The sequence below is a fragment of the Bos grunniens genome, chromosome 4 (genome assembly GCF_055505025.1).
Source record: "Bos grunniens cultivar Pamir isolate PY7600 chromosome 4, Bosgru_T2T1.0, whole genome shotgun sequence".
NCBI classification, from domain to species: Eukaryota; Metazoa; Chordata; class Mammalia; order Artiodactyla; family Bovidae; genus Bos; species Bos grunniens.
The window spans coordinates 110,551,607-110,564,772 of record NC_141168.1 but is presented as its reverse complement, the minus strand read 5'-3'; the positions used below and the strand labels follow the sequence as shown (position 1 = coordinate 110,564,772).

Here is a 13,166-nt window from a genome sequence, read left to right as displayed (position 1 = left end):
ATTTTATAAGTCAATCGTAGGCCTAAAAGGCCGAAAAGCGCGTGAACCTCCCAGCAGTCCCGGTAATTCCGGGCAAGGCACTTCCGGTCAGGCGGGCGACCAGTGTGCGGCCCCGCCGATCACCGGAAGCCTCCGAAGGCCGAGGCAAGGGTGTCCTCCCAGGCCCCGCCCCGCCCCGCCCATCACCGGAAGCCCCCTAAGGACGAGGCAAGGGTGTCCTCCCAGGCCCCGCCCCGCCCCGCCCCGCCTCTTGGCGCCTCGGGCTGCCGAGCGTGGAGCTGACTGTGGAGCGGGCGGAACCGGCTTCCTGCCTCCAGGGGGCGGCGGCCGCGGCCCGGTCCCGGCTTGGGCAGCTCGGCGCCGCGCCCGCGCCGCTCTTCTGTCAGTGGGAGTGGCGGGCCGGCCCGCGGGCCGCCGAGGTCGGCGGTCGCCATTCCCGTGTCGCTGCGCCCGCGGGGGCCGCCCGAGCCGGCCACCATGCCGCTGGGCCTGAAGCCCACCTGCAGCGTCTGCAAGACCACGTCGTCCTCCATGTGGAAGAAGGGCCCGCAGGGGGAGATCCTCTGCCACCACTGCACAGGCCGGGGCGGCGCAGGCGGCGGGGGCTCCTGCCCGGGGGCGGCCGGCGGCACAGGGGGCGGCGGCGGCGGCACAGGGGGTGGCTTCGGCGCCGCGACCTTCGCCAGCACCTCGGCCGCCCCTCCGCAGAGCAACGGGGGCGGGGGCGGCAAGCAGGTGAGCCCCTGCGGCCCCTCCCGCGGGCGGAGGCCGACGCGGCGCGGGGCGGGCGGCGCCCTCCCGGCAAACTGGGCCGGGCCGCCCCCTCCCGCCCGCGACAGGAAGGTCGTCGTTGGTTTGACCCCTTCTCAGCCCCTTTTCTCATGAGAAGTTTAAAGTCTAGAGAAGCAAGAAGAGGAAAAACCCCTCAGAAATCCCTCCCCTGTGATACTTTTGGTAGCACCCGGACATCTGAGGGTACTTACGTACGTTAAGTACAGGGTCACGGCTACTGGGCCTCTTTCTCTGTTAATAAAGTTTTCTTTATCATAATGTCATGTTATTAAGATTATCAGGTCATTTTCAGTAGTAACATAAGTGTTCCACGGCAGGAGGTGGCATACCACACCCATTCTCTGGCTTAGGAGAGTTGAGTTTTTAAGGAATTTTGTGTTATAAACGCAACCGATGAATGGTCTTACCTTGGCGTAGAATCGTCTTACCTCTTGCTGCCCTTTGCCCTTTTACAAGTAGTTAACACGTTTTTTGGAGTCTCTGGAGATGTTTGCCTGTGGCTCTCCCTTTTTAAATTAAGCCAGTTCGTTTGATTATTACCCAGCATGAAAAGAAAAGTTGCACTCTTAATTTATTTGTAAATGTTCGTTTAAAGTGCATACTCTGGGATCCTTGTAAGATGGTTGTATCAGGACAGCAACCTTTCTACACTTTTTATTTCTCTTTTTTTTGTTCTTTGTTTATGTAACAGAGTAAGCAGGAAATTCACAGGAGGTCCGCTCGGCTCAGAAACACTAAATACAAATCTGCTCCAGCTGCTGAAAAGAAAGTTTCCACTAAAGGGAAAGGGAGAAGACATATTTTTAAATTAAAAAATGTAAGATGATTGTGGACAGTGTCTTGTACTGTAATTGTGGCATTGTGTGTAGTGTGACCAACCACCGCCTTCATCTCTCACCACTGAACTTGGACTCTGCGCTTGGCAGCTCTTCTGTAGCCTTCTGGGGACTGATCCAGGCTTTCAGAAAGGGAAGGAGCTCTTTTAGGAGCCTTACTGTTTTATAAAGTTAACGATATCCTCTTTTCCTTGTTTTAGTTTTTTATCCCCCCTGGGGAACATAAAACATGATTCTAAAAGAAACCTAAATCTTGAGCACATTTTATTGGGTTCTCTATGCAAAAGATGAGATGGAGTTACAGTTCTTGGTGTGGGCATGGCATTTTTTTTCTTTTCCATAAAGCTTTAAGTAAATAATAACACTGGAATTCATTCAGTTCCATATTTGCTTGTTATATGGCCCCCCAAAAATGTTTCTTACTGATTTACAGTGATCAACTTGATGAATATGAATCAAAAGTGTTACTAAATCTTCTTTATCTCTTCTTTTATAAGAAAGTAGATCGTTGAAAAGTTTGTGCTGGGGTAACTGAAAGCTTTTGATTTTGTAAATACAAGGGACAGTGGGCAAACACACTGGGCAAAGCATTCGATACTGTTTTTTGTTTTTTTTTTAAACCTCAATATGGTTCTCTGCTTTCAGACCAGAAATGCTTCACTCACCAGTAAAGGCATTTTCTGAAGCTGGGTGTATTCATTTAAAAACCTCAGAGAGGTCTTGCGTTATATCCTTGTGCAGATTGTGGATTCTTTTTCTTGAGATGTGCTAAGTCGCTTCAGTCGTGTCCGACTCGTATGCAGATTGAAAATGAAAGTCATGTAAACCCCTCCAGTATTTAAGCAAAGGTGAGGGGGAACCCAGGACACCAAGATCTGTAATTTTGACAATATCCAAAAGTGTTTTTATATGACCTTGCTGCTGCTGCTAAGTCGCTTTAGTCGTGTCCGACTCTGTGCAGCCCCCATAGATGGCAGCCCACCAGGCTCCCCCGTCCCTGGGATTCTCCAGGCAAGAACACTGGAGTGGGTTGCCATTTCCTTCTCCAATGCATGAAAGTGAAAGGTGAAAGTGAAGTCGCTCAGTCGTGTCTGACCCTCATCGACCCCATGGACTGCAGCCTTCCAGGCTCCTCCGTTCATGGGATTTTCCAGGCAAGAGTACTGGAGTGGGGTGCCATTGTTGCTTCTAATTTATTAGGATTTTAATAAATTTGTTTTCTAAAATGTGATTATTGACTAGACAAAATATGTGAATACTTGATTATAGTTTTCCTCTTATGTATGGTGGAATATGTTTTCTGAAAGTATTTTATATCGATTTCTCTGGCAACCGCTTTCTTCAAGGATGATATCAAGACATATTTGGGAAGGCCTAGTTACTGTGTTGTGGCATAAAAGTGTATTACAGCTTAAGGAATTTCGATGATGATTGGTGGCAAATTACTAGCAACTCCCAAGAAAGCCTCCTTTGGCCTTGGTTCAGACTTGTTAGAAAACTAGTTCTGATGATATTATCATAGCTATAGTTAAGTTGAGATGGAAAATGTCTTTGAAGAGACTTGTTTGTTATTTCCACCTCTGTCATGCTCAGGCCATTAAAGCCACAGATACTTTTTAAAACTAGATTGTTACGTGCAATAAAGCTCTGAGAAGGGTTCTGTTAGGTCTCAGCCACATAATCAGGAGCTTGTCCTTTGATTCTCAGCAATTTTTAAGCTAAAGGTAACGGAAATAACAGCAGAAATATTCAGACCATGCTTTGTTGCAATGTTCAGAAGATTTTTATTTTTTTTAACACTGCAGTTCTTGTCACCAAACAACTTTAGTATTTCTCAGATTACAGAACTCATATGTGGCTGGAAAAATGCCTATACACACCACACACACATACACATACACACTACACACACACCCACACACATACAATGAATGTGCTAATATTTTTACTTCTTTTTTTTCATAGCCCATCAAAGCTCCTGAGTCCGTTTCCACCATAATCACTGCAGAATCAATCTTCTACAAGGTGAGCATCAGAGTTATTGAAGGAAGATTTGAATGTATTGTGTTTTTGTTGTTGTTTAGTCACTTATCCAACTCTATTGTGACGACTGTAACCTGCCACGCTCTGCCCATGAGATTTCCGAGGCAAGAGTACTGGAGTGGTTTGCTATTTGCTCCTCTACTGGGTCTTCCCACCCGGGACTGAACCTCCATCTCTGGCAATGCAGGTGGATTCTTTACCCCTGAGCCACCTGGAAAGCATACTGCTACTGCTAAGTCACTTCAGTCGTGTCCGACTCTGTGCGACCCCATAGACGGCAGCCCACCAGGCTCCTCTGTCCTTGGGATTCTCCAGGCAAGAACACTGGAGTGGGTTGCCATTTCCTTCTCCAATGCATGCAAGTGAAAAGTGAAAGTGAAGTCGCTCAGTTGTGTCCTACTCTTAGCAACCCCATGGACTGCAGCCTACCAGGCTCCTCCATCCATGGGATTTTCCAGGCAAGAGTACTGGAGTGGGGTGCCATTGCCTTCTCTGCCTGGAAGGCATAATGTGGTACTAAAATATTGGGTTAGTCTAAAGGTCTTCGCTACTCTCTATAAGGTGCGACTGTGTTTTTTGTTCCTTTCTAAGCTCTTTTCCCCCATACATGGCTATTATGTAACATCCAGAGCTGAGTGGGGAGAAGAAGTTGCCTATGGAAATACTATATGAAGATCTTAAGTATTTTTTAATGTAGATTATGGGAATTGTTTTTAAAATCCAAATGTGTGGTGTCGAGCCAGGGCAACGAGCCATCCTAGTCAACCTGACAACACTGACGGCTAAGGAGGGAGAGGAGAGATTTGGACAAATAGAGGATGGAGCCTGACACAGAGATGGGAGTGGGCACAGAGGTTCAAAAATGCCTTCAAGAAGTGAGAGGAGAAGGGCAGTAGTGGGGACTGGCTGCTCCTGGAAGCCCATGGTGAGGGGGAGAGGTGAAGTTGTCTTGATAAAAGCACTGCTTTTCAGGACTGTACAGAGGTAGACTCCTGAGCTGGTGTAGGCGCCTCGGCTGCAGTGCCGCCTTAGGGAGCTTTTAGCAAGTCACTTAACTTTGTCCAGTGCAGTGGTTCTGGCAAAAAAAGTAGGGATTGTACTATTGTGATATAAAATTATTTTTGTAAACAAATGTTTTCTCCAGCTGCAAGTCATCATGTGTATGTGAAGTTTTTTTCATTCAAAATTGAAACAACTTTAGGTACTTCCCTGGGGGTTCATTGATTGAGAATCTGCCTTCCAGTGCAAGGGACTCAGGTTTGATCCCTGATCAGGGAAATAAGACCCCATACGCCTAGGGGCAGCTAAGCCAGTGAGCCACAGTTAGAGAGCCCATGTGCTGCAACTGCTGAGGCCACACACCACCATAAGAAGCCCTTTGGCTGCAACAAGAGAGCCTGTGCACCACAGCTGGAGAAAGCCCACAGGCCCCAGTGAGGAGTGCACAGCAGCCAAACCCCAGCACAGCCAAAGACAGAAGAAAGAAACAGCTTTGGAATTGGCATCAATCACAACCGTGTAAATGTCAACGCATCAGACCATCTCAGAGACCTTCTGTTGACCGCTTGGAAACTTTTCATACTAAGGAAGTTTCAGTTTGCACCTGTAGTGGTGTTCTGTTTTTTTAAATATAGGCTTATCTTCTGTTTCTCCCAGGGAGTCTATTACCAGATTGGAGATGTTGTTTCTGTAATTGATGAACAAGATGGAAAACCCTACTATGCTCAGATCAGAGGTTTTGTCCAGGACCAGTACTGTGAGAAGAGTGCAGCGCTGACGTGGCTCATCCCCACTCTCGCTAGCCCCAGGGACCAGTTCGACCCTGCGTCCTACATCGTGGGTGAGTTAGACAGGGACAGACAGGTTCTTGAACCTGTTTATTTTCCGTTATTACGGGAAACTGTATTCATCTGCTCGGGCCGCCAGGACAAAATACAATAAACTGAATGGGCTAAACAACAGAATTTTTCTGTCTCACAGTTCTGGAGGCTGCAAGTCCAGGATCGAGGTGCTGTCAGGGTCGGTTTCTGGTGCGAGCTTTCTTCCTGGCTTGTGGACAGCCACTTTTTTGGTTGTGTCCTCACACGAGCTTTCCTCTGTGTGCGTGCACTCCTAGCATCTCTTCCTCTTCTTATAAGGTCACCAATTCTATAGGATGAGCGCTGCATCCTTACAACTTCATTTACCCTTAATTACCTCTCTAAATGCCCTCTCTCCACATGTTACCACATTAGGGATTAGGATTCAACATATGAATTTGGGGGCATACAATTCAGTCCATAACAAAGAAGCATAAGTACAAAAAAGATAATTTTACAGAAAATATGAAATTTTATAAAGCTGGGGTTTGAGGCTATCAATTATTTTGAGTTATGGGGCAGCATGCACCTACTAAAAAGCTGTGTGGATAAGATTTTTCTGGGTGACCCAGGGTTAAACTCTATTAAAAGAATTTATTGCTCAAGAACTATATTATTTAGGTAACATACAAAAAGTTACTTAAAAATAATTTGTAGAGGAACTGTCATGGTTATGTTTTAACATCTTACACATTCTCAACATGTGTTCCTCTACGTATCACACACGTCATCCTGGACCATTTGTAACCTGTTATATTGTTGTTGGTGGTTGAAATGGCAGCCACTGTACTCATTGATTTCAAGGCTGACCAAAGAATTGATTCTTGATATAGACTCACAAGAAGTTGTTGATAAATAGAATTTTGAAAGTGTTTAGAGTTTTAAAATTACCCCCAAACTTTTCAGCCTTTCTGCAATGAGCATACATTACTTTTTCATTCTAAGAAAAAACACAAAAGGTATTTTTCCGAGAGAATGGAAGGACAAATAAAGTATCACGGTTATTCTCACCTGCGTGTCAAGTAATGACACATGGCCAAGTCTTCTGCTTGTAAGTACATAGAAGAATGAACTTTTATATACCTGTCCCATCAGATCCGATTGTCAGCAGAGGCAGCAATGTGCCTGAACCACCTCTTGGGCTTCTCTCTCACCTCCTCTTCCTAATGTTCTGAAGGAGACCATATATCATAAAGTTTCAGAGCCCAGACTCTGGAACTAGACTGTCTGGGTTCATAGGACCGCCACTTACTAGCTGTGTGATCTCAGGTAGTTTCCTCCATCTCTCTTTCCCTCATGTAAAATGGGAATAATCATAATACCAAACTCAGAGGGTTGCTGTGAGGATTCAAAGCATTGATGTATCTGTCAAGTATTTAGATCAGTGTTGACCTATAGTAGCACAGAAGGAAATGGCACCCCACTCCAGTACTCCTGCCTGGAAAATCCCATGGATGGAGGAACCTGGTGAGCTACAGCCCATGGGGTCGCTGAGAGTCTGACATGACTGAGAGACTTCACTTTCACTTTTCACTTTCATGCATTGGAGAAGGAAATGGCAATCCACTCCAGTATTCTTGCCTGGAGAATCCCAGGGACAGGGGAGCCTGGTGGCCTGCCGTCTGTGGGGTCACACAGAGTCGGACACGACTCAGGTGACTTAGCAGCAGCAGCATACATATAGTAGACATTATATAAGGCTAAATATCACTTTTAGAATCCTTTCTATATTGAGTTATATTTTGGAGAGAATGCTATCTTCCTTAAGCAGTTAAAAGCAGAAAAAAATGATAGGCAGTAACTTCAAAATAATATATATTTCAAGGACTAATGTCAGGTTAGCACCAGACCAGTTTCTCATAGTGTTTAGGAATTTTAATTTTTATGAAAATGATACATATCTTCAAAAATGTAAATGGTGGCTCCCTTCCAGGACCAGAGGAGGATCTTCCAAGGAAGATGGAATACTTGGAATTTGTCTGTCATGCACCTTCTGAATATTTCAAGTCACGTTCATCACCATTTCCCACAGTTCCCACCAGACCAGAGAAAGGCTATATATGGACTCATGTTGGACCTACTCCTGCAATAACTATAAAGGAAACAGTTGCCAACCATTTATAGTTTAAAAAGTAAACCTGGATTTCCAGTTCCCTTGTATCTGTACCACTGTAAGACATGCCACATGTTTCTTTAATGAAATTCTTGGATGGAAAAATGACTAAAGTAATCACTAGCTTGTTTATTACTAGTCACTTAGAAAATTAGGTAGAAAAGAATTAAATATATTTTGAAATGAAGTATTACATACACATTAAGTGTGTATATCCTCCCAGGCAAATACTGTCATTTCCAGGGAGACTATTAGGAACAGGTAGTGTCTATTTTTCTCCTTAATTTATTTCTAGAAACTCATAAAATGGATTGTATTTTTCTATAAGAATAAAATATTAATTTAGATATAAATTTCTAACCAAGGGCTAAATCAAGTAAAATGTAGCTGTGATCCACAATATCTCTCACAGTATCTCTTAAAAAAGCTTTATTTTATTATCTAGAAAATATATTAACAAACTATTGACTGCTTTATTAAGGAAAGTGACTGGTGGATGATTTTTATTAGCCCAGGCATTCTTCTGTAGTAGGGAGAAATTCAGAATCATTTGGTTGATTTTAATAGAGCTGCTCTTCACTGCTCTGACCTACCTTCTCAGTCGGAACGAGGCTTCATCGAAATGTTAGCCTTATAGTGTGGACAGTTAGCTTCACTGAACACACAGGAAATATGCTGTGTAGGCACCCCAGAGCAGTAGTTTCTTGACCGCACCTAGGACTAACATTGGGCAGCCATAAAAATGATTAACAGGTCATTAGCATTGATATCTTTTAGGATTTGAAATAGCTCAACTGGAATCCCATCACCTCCACTAGCTTTGTTCATAGTGATGCTTCCTAAGGCTCATTTGACTTCGCATTCCAGGATGTCTGGCTCTAGGTGAGTGATAACACCATCATAATTATCTGAGTCATGAAGATCTTTTTTGTATAGCTCTTCTGTGTATTCTTGCCACCTCTTCTTGATATCTTCTGCTTCTGTTTGGTCCATACCATTTCTGTCCTTTATTGTGCCCATCTTTGCATGAAAATTTCCCTTGGTATCTCTGATTTTCTTGAAGAGATCTCTAGTCTTTCCCATTCTATTGTTTTCCTCTATTTCTTTGCATTGGTCACTGAGGAAGGCTTTCTTATCTCTCCTTGCTATTCTTTGGAACTCTGCATTCAAATGGGTTTATCTTTCCTTTTCTCCTTTGCCTTTCACTTCTCTTCTTTTCATAGCTGTTTGTAAGGCCTCCTCAGACAGCCATTATGCCTTTTTGCATTTCTTTTTTTTTTTTTTTTTTTATTTTGCATTTCTTTTTCTTGAGGATGGTCTTGATCCCTTTCTCATGTACGTCACGAACCTCTGTCTATAGTTCTTCAGGCACTCTATTAGATCTAATCCCTTGAATCTATTTGTCACTTTCACTGTATAGTTGTAAGGTGTTTGATTTACGTCATACCTGAATAGTCTAGCAGTTTTCCCTAGTTTCTTCAATTTAAATCTGAATTTGGTATTAAGGAGTTCATGATCTGAGCAGCTCCTGGTCTTGTTTTTGCTGACTGTATAGAGCTGCTCCATCTTTGGCTGCAAAGAACATAATCAGTCTGATTTTTCAGTATTGACCATCTGGTGTTGTCCGTGTGTAGAGTCTTCTTTTGTGTTGTTGGAAGAGGCTGTTTGCTATGACCAGTGCCTTCTCTTGGCAAAACTCTGTTAGCCTTTGCCCTGCTTCATTCTGTACTTCAAGGCCAAATTTGCCCATTAACTCCAGGTATTTCTTGACTTCCTGCTTTTGCATTCCAGTCTCCTATAATGAAAAGATGTCTTTTGGGTGTTAGTTCTAGAAGGTCTTGTAGGTCTTCATAGAACTGTTCAACTTCAGCTTCTTCAGCAGTATTGGTTGGGGCATAGGCTTGTATTACTGTAATATTGAATGGTTTGCTTTGGAAACGAACAGAGATCATTCTGTCGTTTTTGAGATTGCATCCAAGTACTGCATTTCAGACTCTTGTTGACTATGATGGCTACTCCATTTCTTCTAAGGGATTCTTGCCCACAGTAGTAGACATAATGATCGTCTGAGTTAAATTCACCATTTCCAGTCCATTTTAGTTTGCTGACATTCCTAAAATTTCGATGTTCACTCTTGCCATCCCTGTTTGACCACTTCCAATTTGCTTTGATTCATGGACCTAACATTCCAGGTTCCTATGCAGTATTGCTGTTTACAGCATCGGACCTTGCTTCTGTCACCAGTCATATCCACAGCTGGGTGGTGTTTTTGCTTTGGCTCCGTCTCTTCATTCTTTCTGGAGTTATTTCTCCACTGATCTCCAGTAGCATATTGGGCACCAACCAACCCAGGGAGTTCATCTTTCAGTGTCCTATCTTTTTGCCTTTTCATACTGTTCGTGAGGTTTTCAAGGCAAGAATACTGAAGTGGTTTGCCATTCCCTTCTCCAGTGGACCACGTTTTGTCAGAACCCTCGACCATGATCAGTAAATTTGGAAAACTCAGCAGTGGCCACAGGGCTGGAAAAGGTCAGTTTTCATTCCAAACCCAATAAAAGGAAATGCCAAAGAATACTCAAACTACCGTGCAATTGCACTCATCTCACATACTAGCAAAGTAATGCTCAAAATTCTCCAAGCCTAGCTTCAACAGTACATGAACCGTGAACTTCCACATGTTCAAGCTGGATTTAGAAAAGGTGGAGGAACCAGAGATCAAATTACCAACATCTGTTGGATCATCAAAAAAGCAAGAGAGTTCCAGAAAAACATCTACTTACTCTGTATTGACTCTGCCAAGGCCTTTGACTGTGTGGATCACAACAAACTGGAAAATTCTTCTAGAGATGGAAATACCAGACCACCTGACCTGCCTCTTGAGAAACCTATATGCAGGTCAGGAAGCAACAGTTAGAACTGGACATGAAACAACATACTGGTTCCAAATAGGAAAAGGAGTATGTCAAGGCTGTCTATTGTCACCCTGCTTATTTAACTTATATGCAGAGTACATCATGAGAAACGCTGGGCTGGAAGAAGCACAAGCTGGAATCAAGATTGCCTGGAGAAATATCAATATCCTCAGATATGCAGATGCCACCACCCTTATGGCAGAAAGTGAAGAAGAGCTAAAGAGCCTCTTGATGAAAGAGGAGAGTGAAAAAGTTGGCTTAAAGCTCAACATTCAGAAAACTAAGATCATGGTATCCGGTCCTATCACTTCATGGGAAATAGATGGGGAACCAATAAAAACAGTGACAGATTTTATTTTGGGGGGCTCCAAAATCACTGCAGATGGTGACTCAGCCATGAAATTAAAAGACGCTTGCTCCTTGGAATAAAAGTTATGAGCAACCTAGACAGCATATTAAAAAACATAGACATTATTTTGCCAACAAAGGTCCATCTAGTCAAAGCTATGGTTTTTCCAGTGGTCATGTATGGATGTGAGAGTTGGACTATAAAGAAAGCTGAGCGCAGAAGAATTGATGCTTTTGAACTGTGGTGTTGGAGAAGACTCTTGAGAGTCCCTTGGACTGCAGGGAGATCCAACCAGTCCGTCCTAAAGGAGATCAGTCCTGGGTATTCATTGGAAGGACTGATTGCTGAAGCTGAAACTCCAATACTTTGGCCACTTGATGCAAAGAACTGACTCATTTGAAAAGAGCCTGATGCTGGGAAAGATTGAAGGTGGGAAGACAATGGGATTCCAGAGGATGAGATGGTTGGATGGCATCACCGACTCAATGGACATGAGTTTGAGTAAACTCTGGGATTTGGTGGTGGACAGGGAGGTCTGGCGGAGAAGGCAATGGCACCCTACTCTAGTACTCTTGCCTAGAAAATCCCAGGACGGGGGAGCTTGGTGGGCTGCCGTCTGCAGTCGCACAGAGTCGGACACAACTGAAGTGACTTAGCAGCAGCAGCAGGGAGGTCTGGTGTGCTGCAGTCCATGTGGTCACAAAGAGTTGGACACGTTACAAAGAGTCAGACACGTTGCAAAGAGTCAGACTCGACTGAGCGACTGAGCATCGGTATCTGAAAACAAGTCCACCCCAAAGTTAAAGCCATCTGCTGTGGATTCATCATAACAGGCCTAAAACAGTGTTTGAGATTTAGAAGGTCAGGTACAGGAATTCTAGTCAGGATTCAGGGACAGATTTTACTTCAAGGGCAGGTCAGCTGCGTCAGGGAGCAACAGCTTCAAAGTGGGAGAAAGTGGGGCTTACATGTACTTGCCTCCTCTCCTCTTCTGAGCTGACCATTATTTCCCAACCCCAGGAAAATTTACCAGAATCTAATTTAATTACAGTGATTTTGAATTGTAGCAGTTTTAACTGTTACCATTTTTATACACAGTTATGGTTTATTAGTTGGACGAAAGTTATGATTTGTATATTGTAGATACATAGCTGTATGTTATAATCTCTTTTCACAAAAGTTGTAAAATTGATTGTAACTACCATTGTAAATAACTAAATGCTAGTATTCAGAGTTGTGGATTAAAATGTATTTTTCCCAGTATATTTACTTTGAATTTATCTCATTCATTTGTTTCATGTAAATAAGGGTTTTCCACCCCAAAATGGTGTAAGTAGAAGACACTAGTGTTGTAGTACTCGTGATTTGGTTGACAGATTTGTCATCAATATGTAATAGATATTAGGATACTCAAAGAATGACTGATCAATAAAATGAATACAAAGTAAGGTATTTATTAAATGAAATATTTTTAAACCAGTGAATAAACTGACCATTTGTTTATAAATTGGTGGATACTTGTGTAGTATCTTTTAGAATTAAGATTGAATTTTCATTTGCCTCCTTAGCAAACACCAGTGGCTCCTCTTACTCACAGTGTACATCTGTGTCTCTCACCCTATAATGGAAGGTCTGTGCCGATGTGGCCCGCAGACCGTGTCCCCAGCCCCGTCGCCGAGGGGCTGAGAGACGAATGCAGGCTCCGGTTTGTCCTTGCTCTCCTTCCACGCCCATCTTCCTCCAGGCTGCCTGCCCTGGTGATGTTAGAGCCCAGCCCCGACACAGAAGCAGAAGCCTTACACAGGCTGTCGAGCGGGCTCCAGTCGTTGTGTGAGGTAATACTTCTGCAGTAGGTTCTTACCTTCGTACGTGGCTCTGTAAATCCTGATGCAGTTACGGAGACAGTGAAGGATAAAGCAAAGAACTGCTGTTTTTCATTACAACTATTTAGAATTCCTGGCCTTTTTAAAAAAATAACTGTACATGTATTATTTTGGTAAATTTCTTTTAATTGAAAAGTAATGAAAGATGTCACAAAGGGAAAGGTGAACACATTGGGCTATTAACATTTTTAATTCCTAACAATGTGTATATAAAACTTAAAAAAAACTCTCTTTTTCTTTTTTCTTTCAAGAAGTGGGAATCATGAACCATTATTTCTCACTGAACATTACAGCCTGGCTTGAAGTAATTACTCAATTACAGGCAGCAGCTCCAGTCAGCCTCAGCTTCTAGTGACATCATCGCTATTTGGAATTCCTC

At 43.4% G+C, this 13,166-nt stretch overlaps 1 protein-coding gene across 4 annotated transcripts; it reads left to right on the top strand.

The window, feature by feature from the left end:
* Positions 1–289: 289 nt before the first annotated feature.
* GATAD1 (GATA zinc finger domain containing 1) lies at positions 290–12,411 on the top strand. Of its 4 annotated transcripts, XM_086397927.1 has the most exons (5): positions 290–735; positions 1,484–1,609; positions 3,594–3,653; positions 5,328–5,511; positions 7,464–12,411. In XM_086397927.1, the coding sequence occupies exons 1-5, from the start codon at positions 478–480 to the stop codon at positions 7,652–7,654; spliced, it is 819 nt and encodes a 272-aa protein (XP_086254053.1). In that variant the 5' UTR covers positions 290–477; the 3' UTR covers positions 7,655–12,411. The 4 variants fall into 4 exon arrangements, with proteins under 4 accessions (XP_086254053.1, XP_086254050.1, XP_086254051.1 ...); XM_086397924.1 differs by lacking the exon at positions 1,484–1,609 and having other exon boundaries at positions 343–735; XM_086397925.1 differs by lacking the exon at positions 5,328–5,511 and having other exon boundaries at positions 343–735.
* The last annotated feature ends 755 nt before the right edge of the window (positions 12,412–13,166 follow it).

Excerpts from the sequence above, each read along its gene's own strand:
- GATAD1 (XM_086397927.1), top strand. The coding sequence starts at position 478 with ATGCCGCTGGGCCTGAAGCCCACCTGCAGCGTCTGCAAGACCACGTCG. Across the intron at positions 1,610-3,593 it reads ATATTTTTAAATTAAAAAAT|CCCATCAAAGCTCCTGAGTC; the intron begins GTAAGATGATTG and ends TTTTTTTCATAG. Across the intron at positions 3,654-5,327 it reads CAGAATCAATCTTCTACAAG|GGAGTCTATTACCAGATTGG; the intron begins GTGAGCATCAGA and ends TGTTTCTCCCAG.